Source organism: Psammomys obesus, unplaced genomic scaffold, assembly GCF_907164565.1.
Source record: "Psammomys obesus unplaced genomic scaffold, mPsaObe1.curated_primary_1811, whole genome shotgun sequence".
Lineage (NCBI taxonomy): Eukaryota > Metazoa > Chordata > Mammalia > Rodentia > Muridae > Psammomys > Psammomys obesus.
In genome coordinates, this window is record NW_026587216.1 from 3,604,664 (window position 1) to 3,616,923 (window position 12,260).

Below are 12,260 nucleotides of genomic sequence, written 5' to 3' on the forward strand. Positions count from 1 at the left end.
TTTGTTCCTCAGATTATGCTATTGCACTTATCACATTTCTGATTTATTTTATAATATTTTAATTGCTAGTTTTTCTATAATGTGTTCTTATATTTGTTGGTAAAGTAGCCATAATATTTTGCTAAATATTCTGAGTTAATTGGGGGAATACAAATTATAAATATATGTAACAACATATACTCTTATTCTTTCTTTTTCATTTTTATCTAGGTACATCAGACACAACCACCTGGGAATATCCAGATGTCTGCAGACATTATTTTGGCTCCTTTGGGGAATGGTCAAGTCTCCTTTTCTCCTTGGTGTCTCTCATTGGAGCAATGATAGTTTATTGGGTGCTTATGTCTAATTTTCTTTTTAATACTGGAAAGTTTATTTTTAGTAAGTATTGATTTAGTTTTTAACCCAGTTACTCTCCAGTATCATTGTAATATTTTATATATAAAGTATTATAAATCATGGCTAATGTGCTTGATTTCAGCTTTTCTCTGCTTACGATTCCAAATATCACGTGTATAAACATTAAGTTTTTGCATAAATAATGGGTTTCCTTCTGACATTTTCATATTGCATTTCAATCATATTCACTTCCTGTTATACTCTCCTGTTCCCCTTCCACTCTTTTTAGTTCCCTTTCTCTTCCCAAGTAGATCCCTTCCACTTTTTTTTTTAGTCACCCAGTCAGTGTGTTTCATTAGGGTTACTTACACGAACATGGGTAAAAACTATTTACTGAAGCACACACACACACGTTAGCAGTGTCTGCAACGCTGACAAAAATGTCTCTCCCTCCTTGACAGTGGTTTCCTCCATATAAATTCTCATGAAGGGGTGGGCCCCAGGAACCCTTCCCACGTCAGTGAAAGTGTACCGACACGCCCAGCCTTAGGAAGATAGTCACAACCGCCGGGAGTCCATGGGTGCAAAGACTGTCCTACCGGAAGTCAGCTTGCCATCTGCCCAACTTCCACTATCTCCTCAGGGTTTTTGTGTTCCTCTTCCAGGATATTCCCTGAGCCTGGAGAGGGTGTTAAGTTGTTGACTGGGCATTCAACAGTCACTTATTCTCAGTTCTTTGGCCAGTTATGAGTCTCTGCAGTCAGCACTGACCACTGAAAAAGAAGGTTCTCTGGCCAAAGCTGATGTGAGCGCTATTTCATGAGCATGAGCTTATTTATGTAGAAGTTATGCCCATCATGTCCTTCAGCAAAACAGCAGCAGTAGCCCCCATGCTGAATGACCTCCCCCGCTACATTAACCTTTAATGAGCAATACTCCTTCAAAAGCTCTAATTATTATCATGTCTTCAAAATTTTAGTACTGTAACAGAAGAGTTTATGAAATCCACTGGTCTTGGTTGTTGAAGAGTTTGATGTTTTAACAGTAAACAACTTTACTCACTGAAACACTAGGAGCTAAGAGTAGAAAACAGTAGAATAGAGAATTGTAAATGGTATATTATTTACATGCCACAGAACCGTTACCTGTTCAAATCAGCTCTGAACTCGGAAGGAGGGTATTAAAAACTCAACCCAAGTGCTGTCTATAACATGTCAGGACACACATGTACAGTCAGAAGAGAACCTGTGGAAATAGGTTCTTCCCTTCTACCACTTAGGTTTCGGAGCTCAAACTGATTATATACTAACCACATATCCACCATCGTGTTGTAAACATCTTAATAGTTTGTATTCACTTTTATGTGGTGCGTCTTCAGGGGTTTTTTTTTAATCTTTCTTTCAAATTTGTTTAGGGTTTTGTTTTTTTTTTTTTTTTTTTTTCTTTTTAGTGTTTATAAGTTTTTTTTTTTTTGGTTCATAAGTCTTTTATATTCATTTTAGAATCAGGCAACTTGTCAAATTCTAGAACAATACAATTAAATCGGTTGAAATTGCATTGACTTTTTCAGTCAACATATAATTAGTATCATTAGGCTATTGGTTTGGAGTTAAAAATAATTGCACTAGAGCCGGGAGCAGTGGCCCATGCCTGTTATCCAGCACTTGGGAAGGCAGAGGCAGGCAGATCTCTGTGAGTTCAAGGCCAGTCTGGTGTACAAAGCCAGTCCAAGACAACCAAGGCTACACAAAGAAACCCTGTCTCAAAAAACCAAAAGAAGAAGGAGGAGGAGTGGGAGGAAGAGGAAGAAAAATAAATAATTGTGCTATACTGGGTGTTCTTTTCTATGATCATAGCATAGTTTAAGTTTCTGTTTAATGTCTTTTAAATTTTTTTTGGTAAAAGTCTTACATACTTTAGAAATACTTTTTCCTTGATATCTTAATTTGGTTTTATAAATGTACTTTCAATTCATTATTATATAATGCATACTTTTTATTATAAAAATTCAAATGTATACAAAATAAACAAAACAATACAAGGAATCCACATGTTCCTTTCACTTAGTTTTAATGGCTGCCAACATTCTACTGTACTAGAATAGTCTGTAATAGGGTTTTCTAACTCCCCCACTTTTTAAGAAATCATTGCCCTTTGAGGATATTTTATTCCAATTGACCCTCCAATGAATTTTTTTTAAATATTTATTATTTATACAGTATTCTGCCTGCATCTCATTACAAATGGTTATGAGCCACCATGTGGTTGCTGGGAATTGAACTCAGGACCTTTGGAAGAACAGCCAGTGCTCTCAACCTCTGAGCCATCTCTCAGGCCCTCCAAAGAAATTTTAATATCACAGATAAACCTCTTATAAACTGTGTATCTCTACAACATGTTCTCTTAAAGTAAGTTTTTTCCTCCCTGCAGGAATGAATTTTTCTCATTGCTAATACTATATCCATTGAGAAAACATGAGCCATGATATGCCCCTCACTACTCTAATTCAGATATTATTTTTCTTTCCTTTTCTTCTCTTTTTCACTTTCTTTCCCCACCCCTTTTGGCATAAAGCATGGCCTTGTTTGAAAGCAAACAAGAGCAGCAGACCCAGCACACGGCTTACCCATGTCCACCTTCACTGTAGGATGGTACGGATGCTCCGGCGTCTGCACACACCTCTATCCTCCAGTCTCACTCAGCAGCTCTCACAGGCACGATAACTACTATACAGCCTTAGCTCTAAACCTATGTTCAGTACCTTCTGAGAACGTCAAGTAGTTTTCCAAATAGGCTTAGTCATGTGTCGTGGTCTGCTTCCCTTTGGGCATACCTGAGAACTTTACATAAAATATAGCTGTACTTCAGTAAGTTAATGTAAGTAGGAAAACATTATACACATTATCTTCCTTCCATACTTTTTAACTTCCATTAATTCAGCCTTGTGAGTAGGTTTTTTTTTGTTTTTTTTTAACCTTATGTAAAATTATGTAAAATTTTTCCACATGGGACTGTGAGGCAAATGACATTTCTTTCTGATAGGCAAAGAAAACTAAAAGTGAAACTATGTAACTATGAAATAGTTTGTACTCAATATTATATATAGCAAATAACTACTTTTATAAACAAAAGACTTTAGATGGTGATGAGATTTGGCATGGTTCATTCCTTTTTTAACTATGTGTTTATCTTTAACTTTTAGATTTTGTTCATCACATTAATGACACAGAAGCTGTACTGAGAACCAATAATAGCAACCCTGGTATGTCGTTTGGAATTCAGTTTGTTTCCCTGTCCCCAATTCTGCTCCCAAAAGGATTTAAAAATAGTATGCACTGCCCCATTTTAGGTAACGGGCTAGGGGAAAAAATGTTATGTTACTGACTCACTGTTAAATTATTAGCAGTATGTTAAATTATTGGTTTTATGTTTCAGAATAGATCTTATATGTTTGAGTGTGATTCGATGGTAGTACACCTGCCTGACATGTGGGAAGCACTGGGTTTGAATCTCAGCATCATAAAAGGATAAAGACTAAAAAACAGCATTAAAAAAAAGACTGGTGAGCTGGCTCAAAGGCAACAAGCCTGTCAACCTGAGTCTGACCCCCACAGACCCATGAGGTTGAATAAGGAACTCTTCAAGTTGTCCTCTGACTTCCAAATATTTACAATAAGTAAGAAAAATAAATAAATAAATGCTGAGAGAGAGAAGATAGGAAGGGGGCAAAAAGAAGATAAACATATCCTCCAGACTTCCAGTTCTCAAAGTGTTGTCTAGACTCTTAGGCTCCTGTAAGTGGGGTAAACGGAGGAATTATTTTGGATTATTAAACTCCAAATTCTGTAGTTTTTTTTTTTTTTTTTTTTTTTTAACTAGTGATCAGGGATTTCTGCTAATCTCCTAACGCATAGGTGTTTTGTTTTGTTGTTTGGTTGGGTTTTGTTGTTGTTCTTAAAAGAAAGAAAGAAAGAAAGAAAGAAAGAAAGAAAGAAAGAAAGAAAGAAAGAAAGAAAAGAAAGAAAGAAAAAGGGGCCAGTGAAATATCTCAGTAAGTAAAGGTACATGCCCCCAAGCCTGATGACATAAGTTCAGTCCCAAGACCTATGTGGTGGAAGGAGAGAACTGACTCTGCCAAGTTGCCCTCTGGCCTCTGCACATGGTCTGCGATGAACATGCAGAAACACACACACACAAATAATAAATTTAATAAATTTTTGAGAGAAAAGTCCTGCTGTTTGTACTTTTTAACCCCTTTCCAGAAGGGCAAGTGCATTTGTGCCAACAGCTAAGCAGGTGCCAGTCCCTGGTCACAGAGATTCTGCAGCTTATGTGATCTCATCTCTAACATGGGACCTACTTAACTTTTGCAGTAATTTGTCCAAGCACTGGGAGTGGTGGCCATCCTGACAACAGCTCCATGATGTTCTACAGCAATACCACAGAACTGCAGCAGTTTGAGAAGTGGTGGGATAAGTCCAAGACGGTGCCCTTCTACCTCATAGGGCTGCTCTTGCCCCTGCTCAACTTCAGATCCCCTTCGTTTTTTTCCAAATTTAATATCCTAGGTAAGAAGCTACTTTGTGGAACTTCAGCAGTGGTGTGGGGAGAGAGTTACCTTCTGGGCTATTCATATCTGTTTAACTTGTTCATTCATCTGATCCTGTGATTTTGTTGCTGTTAGTTTTCTTTTTTTTTTGTTTTTGTTTTGTTTTGTTTTGTTTTTTTATAAAGTTTGGCACAGAAAAATGGTCACAACCATTTTAGGTTCCTTTTGCCTTTGTTTTGTTTTGGTTTTCTTGATATGAATTACTAGGTTTCCCATCTAACCTTCTTGAACAACTCTTACTTCCTATGAGAATACAACTAAAGGAAATAGACTAAAGTCTGAAGAGACATCTAAATTGCTGTTATATGAATTCTCTGTTTTAAAAGTATGAAGACACTGGACTTGCCAAAGAAAGAGTTTGGTCCCACACACACACTGTGTAAGAGTATTACATAGCCGGGCATGTTGACACATGCCACTAATCCTAGCACTAAGGAGATAGAGGCAGAAGGAGTGGAAGTTCAAGGTCATCCTTGGTTTTAGAGAGAACCAAGGAGCGGGCACTCAGGTATTTCACAGGATTGCTGTTTAACTTCAAATTTAGGAGATCATCCTGTAGCTAAGTTTTTTTCCTCATTCATTCATCCATCCATCCATCCATCCATCCATCCATCCATCCATCTATCCATCCATCCATTTATGTGGTCTCAGGGAATCAAACCCAATGCTTTAAAAACAGAAAGACAATGGGGCCTTGTGCCTGCTGAGCAACCTGCTCTGCTACTGAGCTCCACTCCAGCCCTAACTCAGCTCCTTGGGTTTATTCTGCTTTTTGCTCTTCCTCAGTTTTGATTTCTTAGTGCAGTTGCCTCCTTAAAGGAATAGACCTGTATGTGTCTCCTGTTTTACAGAAATCTCCAAAGGAATGTTTTGACCCTATTTAAGTTGACAAAAAGCTCCAGTGAAAGCTCAGATCCTGTTAACTAAAGCGATAGAGCTGGGCATTAGAAAGACTTGTTAGACTCAGTCTATAGGATTTTACCTCCTCCTTAAAGCTCTCCCAGTAGGCAGCTAGTAGCAAACAGTAATCAGATTATCTGTCATACCAAGGGACTAGGAGGTACAAAACCAAAATGTAACAGGGTTCTCAGGAGATGAAAGGAAAGGGGAAGGCTAGGTCTCTGACTATCTCCCTCAGAGCAGGATGCTGGAAGACAGCATGAACATGAGAACGAGATGTTATGTAAGCCTGGCCTGCTGTCTTCATCTCTCTGAATCAGCTAATCCCTAAACCCACAGTCCAGCTTATAGAGCTACTTGTGGTTTCCTGACTCGCTGCTGACTTTCCAGTGGAACAAGTCTTTCACAAGCATGTGAACTTAGGGTTTGCACAGTGAAACCTCATGATCTTCCAGCCAGACTTTAGAGTCATTCTGCTGCTGTCCTTCTCCTTGGCACTGTCCCCCTCCTCTTACAAACTGTAACTTGCTCCCAGCAGTAGCCTCGAAGGGCATTAAACAGGTCTGATTGTCCTCCATAGTGACTGGACCTGCTTTCTCAGGAGGAAGAGTCTGGACTTGGAGCTGGAGCTCATGAGTGAGCACTTGCCTTGTGTATTCCAACAAGGCCCTGAGCTTGATCCCCAATGCTGCAGAAAACATGTTTTAAATTAAAAGATTTTAAAAATCCTCTAATTTCTACACTACTAAAAATTCTGTATGGCACAGCCTCAAATAGCTTCTAGCTTATTTGTTTACCTCTCTCAAATAATTTGCTTTTTTTTTTTTTTTTTTTTTTACTTTCTTATCATTTCAAATTAACTTGGCAGATTTTTCCAGTGTGTTGGATGTCTCCCAAAACCAATAACAAATAAGTTGGTTTTGGGTTTGGTTTTTTTTTCCCTCTTGTATAACGGACAATTTTGTAATGGCTTCTGCTGTTGCTTCCACTGAATCCCTGAGTTAACTAAACAGTTCCCATTCAGTGAATGACTCATGATGTTCCTCATCTCCATCTCCTCAGGCTTACTACCTAATTTTGTTTCATTTTCTGATAACTCACAAGGCTAATTTTTATTCTTTAGAATCTAGCTATTTTTTAAAAAATAAGATTAATCAATGAAGATAATCTCTCCAGATTTTTAAAGTAGTCTGGGGGCTGGAAAGATAGCTCAGTGGTTAAGAGTGCTAGCTTCTCTTTCAGAGGTCCTAAGTTCAATTCCGAGCACCAACATAACTGTCTACAACTGTAGTCCCATGGGATGGTACATACAGACACCTCTATACATAAGTCAAAAACCTTAAAAAAATAAAACAACATCCTCTGTAAGATACACAAAGATGTTAAATGGTTTCTGGGTTTGTTCTTTGTTCCCTCACAGGCACAGTATCTGTCCTCTATTTGATTTTCCTTGTTACCTGGAAAGCTATTTGCTTAGGATTCCATCTGGAATTTCACTGGTTTGTGCCAACAGAATTTTTTGTACCAGGTGAGTTCGTCAAAATGAGACATTACTAATAACAAGAATGTGTTCTTTAAGTTAACTACTATGAAGTGTGAGTCTTAAACAGGTAATACAAGGTTGATGTGGTGGATCGCGCCTGCCAGTTTCAGACTTGGGAAGCTGGGATAGAAGGACTGCCTTGAGTTCTAGGCCAGCCTGGCCCATAGAGTGAGATGCTGCCTCAGAAAAACAAAAATACATGAATAAAACAAAACAGTACTATAGTTGGTATTGCTGGCAACGAGGGATAACCAGGTCTCTGTTTTCGACTTGACACCTAACGTCCAGTTAGTTTATAGTGCACTTTAAGAAATCAAGAAACTTATTCTTTAGACCTCTCTAAGGAATATGCTTAGAATGACAGAAACTTAGAACATTATGATGCATGTCAATAATACTGCTCATAAAAAATTTTTCCTTTAATCCCAGCACTCAGGAGGCAGAGGAAGTAGGATTGCTATGAGTTTTGAGTCTGGCTGGTCTACATTGTGAATTCCAGGCTAGACAGGGCTGCGCAGAGAGACTCTGTCTTCAAAAAGAAAAAGAAAAATCGTTGTTCTCTTTATGGATTTTTTTGTTTGTAATTTTATTGGTTCGGGGATTAAGATTATGATTATTAAATGGATTTTTCACCTGTCCCATTCCTTCTCCTGATTATAATGTGGCAATTTATTTCACCTAAACTTAAAGTATATAAGACATAAAAATCACTAATAAAACAATGAGTAAATGAATGAGTTATACTAAATGAGAATAAAGATTAAAAGATGAAAATGACTGTCACAAAAATATCTTGAAAACTAATGATCAGAAAATAGTGATCAATCCTTTGTTGGTTTAGAGAGTCTGCTTTCTTTCTAATCTTCAGTCACCAACTCAAGCAGTCTAGAATCCCAAGGCACTATTCAGAATCTAGCCTTACTTCCTGAAATATGTAGTTGGAGCTGTCTCCCTAGGTCTTTGTTATAACCTTCCTAGGCAGTCAGGTTGTATTGAGTGTATGGTCATTGGAAATTGTTGATGATGTTACTATGGCTACTTGATCACAGAACATATTAGTTTATTAGCGTTGAGTTTCCAAAGAACTGGGCCTTAGAAGAGCACACTTCTCTCCAGCATTGTGTGGTAGTACATTCCTTTACTCCAGTGTTGGGGAGACAGGGGCAGCACGATCTCTGCGAGTTCCAGGACAGCCAGAGATACATAATAGAAAGACCCTGACTCAAAAAGACCAAAGGCAGATGGGAGCCTGAAATGGCAGTATTGAATTCTTACACTGTTTGGCAAAAATAGTCCAGAGTATTGTTTTTTAATATTGTGTCTATTATTTATTAAGCTATACTGAGGAAAGTTTCTAGTAATGATAGTACACTAAAAATAGATAACTAGTAGAGCTAGAAAGACACAGCAATGAAGAGTATTTGTTGTTCTTGCAAAGAACTGAAATTTGATTTCTAGGACCTACAACCACAGCTATACCTAATTAAACAAAATAAAAATATTTCTAAAAATGTATAATCAGGGAAAGGATGCATAGATATCTGGGAAACAGAAAAGAAATTTCTAAGTAGATTTCTAAGTAGTTGTCATTCATTTCTCATTGTCCAATTTTCTGTAGTAAAAGAGGGAATAATGAAGCTTAAACAAAGCATGGAAGGGTGCTGCTTACTGTCTTGCTCCTCATCTTGCTCAGCCTGCTTTCTTATAGAACCCAGGACCACCAGCCCAGGGATGGCCCCACCCACAATGGGCTGGGTCCTCCCCCATCAATCACTAATTGAGAAAATGCCTTACACTGGATCTCGTCTCCATGAGGCTACTTCTTCTCTTAGCTTGTGTCAAGTTGACATGAAACCAGCCAGTACACTGGATATAGAACTCAGTTTGTCATTTTTAGCAACAAGTGACTTTACCTGATGAGCATCTCACTTGCCCTGTATTCTTATTTCTAAATCTTTGCCTTTTAGTAAGCCTGGCATAGCATCAGCCTTGCTCTCAGGCGGTAGTTGGGGAGGAAAAGGTTAAAGCTTTACTTAAGTCATTAATTCTACTTTCTTACTTACTCAAAGGCTTTCATCCCCTAAGTAGTGTCATGCAGTCAACTAGTTCTATATATTGCCTGTATGTTCTCCCACCCAGCTCCTCCATTAAGCCCCTTCTCATGTGCCCAACTTTTGTGCTCTCTCTCTCTCTGTCTCTCCAATGTCTGTGGATATGTCAAGCTCAAACCAAAAATCAAATATTTGTTTCAGTGTTCGTCCCTACCTACCAACCTGCTTGACTTGCTCTTTTCTCAGCCTCTTTTCCAGCCGCTCAAACACCGTATAGTCTTTGACTGTTTTCCGTCCACACCCAACACATCTGCAAAGTGTTTGTTTTATTTCTAAAAACAGTTAATAATCTGACTTCTTAGCAGCTCCACCAAAAAGAACTATGTCAGGCTAATAATCTCGTGCCTGGATTATCAGAGTGCCCTCCTAACTGACTTGGCCTATATTCTCCTCCACCCAGCAGCTAGAGGAATCCTTGTAAAACCACCCAAGCCAGTATGGTGGTGCATGCCATAAGGGATCTGGAATTTAAGGACAGGCTTAAGTCGTTTCTATGTTTAAGGACGCAGTAAGCCTTGTCTTAATAAAAAAAAACAACAACAACAACAAAACAAAAACCAGAACCTACAGAATTCTTCAATGATTCCCATCTCATTTAGAAAGACACCAAGTCTTTATGATGGTTCTTAGCTCCAGTCTGACCTGACTCTCTGTATTTTCCAACTTAATCCCCTGCTGCTTTCCCTCTTGCTGACTCCAGCCACACTGGCTTCCTGGCTCTTGTATGAAAATGCCAAGTGCATTCCTATCTCAGAATTTTGGTGTTCACTGTTCCCTGTGGATGAACGCCCTCCTTCCTCATATCCCTGACTACCCACCCCCAGTCTCCTCGGTACTTTTCTTTAAAGCTCTCATCAGTACTCAGCCTTGTATGCAGGTACCTGTGCTGTCTGTTAAGAATTCCTGATTTAAATGAGTTGGGATCTTAGGGACCCAATTTATTCTAATTCATTTGCTTCCTGAGTTTCACAAAGTAGCAAAAGTTACAGTAAAAGGAATTTATCCAGAAATGTTCTAAATGTTTTGGGTTTTTTAATTCAGATACCAAAAACTCATTTTCTATTTATGTATCTGTCATCTTTAACTGGAATATTACTCTCTGAGGAGTATTATTTTTGTTTTTTAAACTTCTGTATTACTATTGTATTTCTTAAATCCTATAATATAATCCACTGAGGGCTGGAGACATGGCTCAGTGGTTAAGAGTACTGTCTGCTCTTCCAAAGGACCTGGATTCAATTCCCAGCACCCACATGGCAGCTCACACCTGTCTGTAACTTCAGTTCCAAAGGATTTTACTTCCTCCTAAATTCCATTAAAATATAAGTAAAGACACACATGATAAAGGAAGAACTAGGGAACAGTTCCAGAGGATGGAAGAATTAGGTCAAGTGGAAAGCCAAAGAAAGTTGCAAGAGGTAAACAGAGGTGCTAAGGGGACATTTTTAAAGAAAAAAGTACATTTTTTTTTTCTTTTTTATGTATTGTATAACTCGAGAGCGGAGAGTTTACAATTCTTAAGTAAAATTTGAGGAGGAACTAGTATTAACTAGATAATTAAGGGGCTAAAAAAGAAAAAGTTATTTCTTTTCTCCAGAAAAACAGGACAATGAAAAGAATTTTTATATAAAAGGAAATTAAGCACACTATATCCCCTGGCTTACTATGAATTCTGTTATAATCATAAAAATAAAAACTTGATATTTTTTTCCAATCCAAGTTAAGAACATGATTATTTAGCGCTTCTGCTCCCCGTGTCGATTATAAGCACCGACCATCTCGTGTGGTTTGTGTGGTGCTAAGGATGGAATCCAGTTCCTTCTTCACACTTGGCTCGAGCTCTGGTGACTGAGCCACATCCCCAGTGTTGTTTAACGTTTAACAGTTTTTGTTGGTTGGATATTTTCCCCCAAGGCAGGGGCAGGTAGGGTTTCATGTAGTCTAGGCTGGCCTAATGCACTGAGTACTTGAGGGTAGCCTTCAATCCTATTCTTCCTGCTTTTACCTGCACGGTGCCGAGATCAGAGGCATATGCCACTACGCCAGGCTAACTCAACAATTAGTACTCTCAAAACTGCAATTAAGATGACATTTCTGAGCTGGGTACTGTGGCTCATGTCTGGAATCATGGCACCCAGGAGGCTGAGCCAAAAGATTGTCACAAGTTAGAGGTTAGCCTGGGCTACGTAGTGAGACCTATCTCAAAAAATATAAAAATTAAAAAAAAAAAAAAAAGTAAAACCTTACAGTTCTTTGAAACTGACTTGACTTCAAAAAGACTTTAGACACTAGTTTAGTATGTATATGTGCCACACAAGCAAGAGGCCAAAGGTTGGCATATCATGTGTTTTCCTCTTTTCCTCAATCAACCTCCAAACTTTTTTTTTTTTTTTTTTGAGGCAAGGTCTCAAATGAACCAGGAGCTTGTGAATTCAGTTTGACTAGCCTGGCTTGGACGGTAGCCCTGAGGATCTTCCTGACTTCATTTCTCTAGTGCTGATTTGTTTTGTTTTGTTTTCTGTTGTTGGTTGGTTGGTTGGTTTTTGTTTTAAGCATGTTGCCAGGGATCTAACCTGAAGTCTTCATGATTACAGGGCAAGTGCTCTACTGACTGAGCCTCCCCCACCCAAGCCCCTGACTTGCTATTTTCAAAGCATTATTCTGTTCCAATATAACAAGAAAACAAAACTTTTTCCTGCTCATGTATATTGAATAGTTTTGCTAGGAGCATACTATGTTTTAACCAAATATTAATACC

At 38.3% G+C, this 12,260-nt stretch overlaps 1 protein-coding gene across 3 annotated transcripts in view; it reads left to right on the plus strand.

Annotated features, from left to right (window-relative positions):
• Nucleotides 1–12,260, plus strand: part of Slc38a9 (solute carrier family 38 member 9) — a 79,107-nt gene that overhangs the window by 39,097 nt on the left and 27,750 nt on the right. For all 3 annotated transcript variants that reach the window (XM_055603440.1, XM_055603438.1, XM_055603439.1), the window contains exons 7-10: nt 211–381; nt 3,542–3,601; nt 4,713–4,907; nt 7,269–7,376. In XM_055603440.1, the coding sequence (XP_055459415.1) occupies nt 211–381; nt 3,542–3,601; nt 4,713–4,907; nt 7,269–7,376 (534 nt within the window). The remainder of the gene's footprint in view (nt 1–210; nt 382–3,541; nt 3,602–4,712; nt 4,908–7,268; nt 7,377–12,260) is intronic.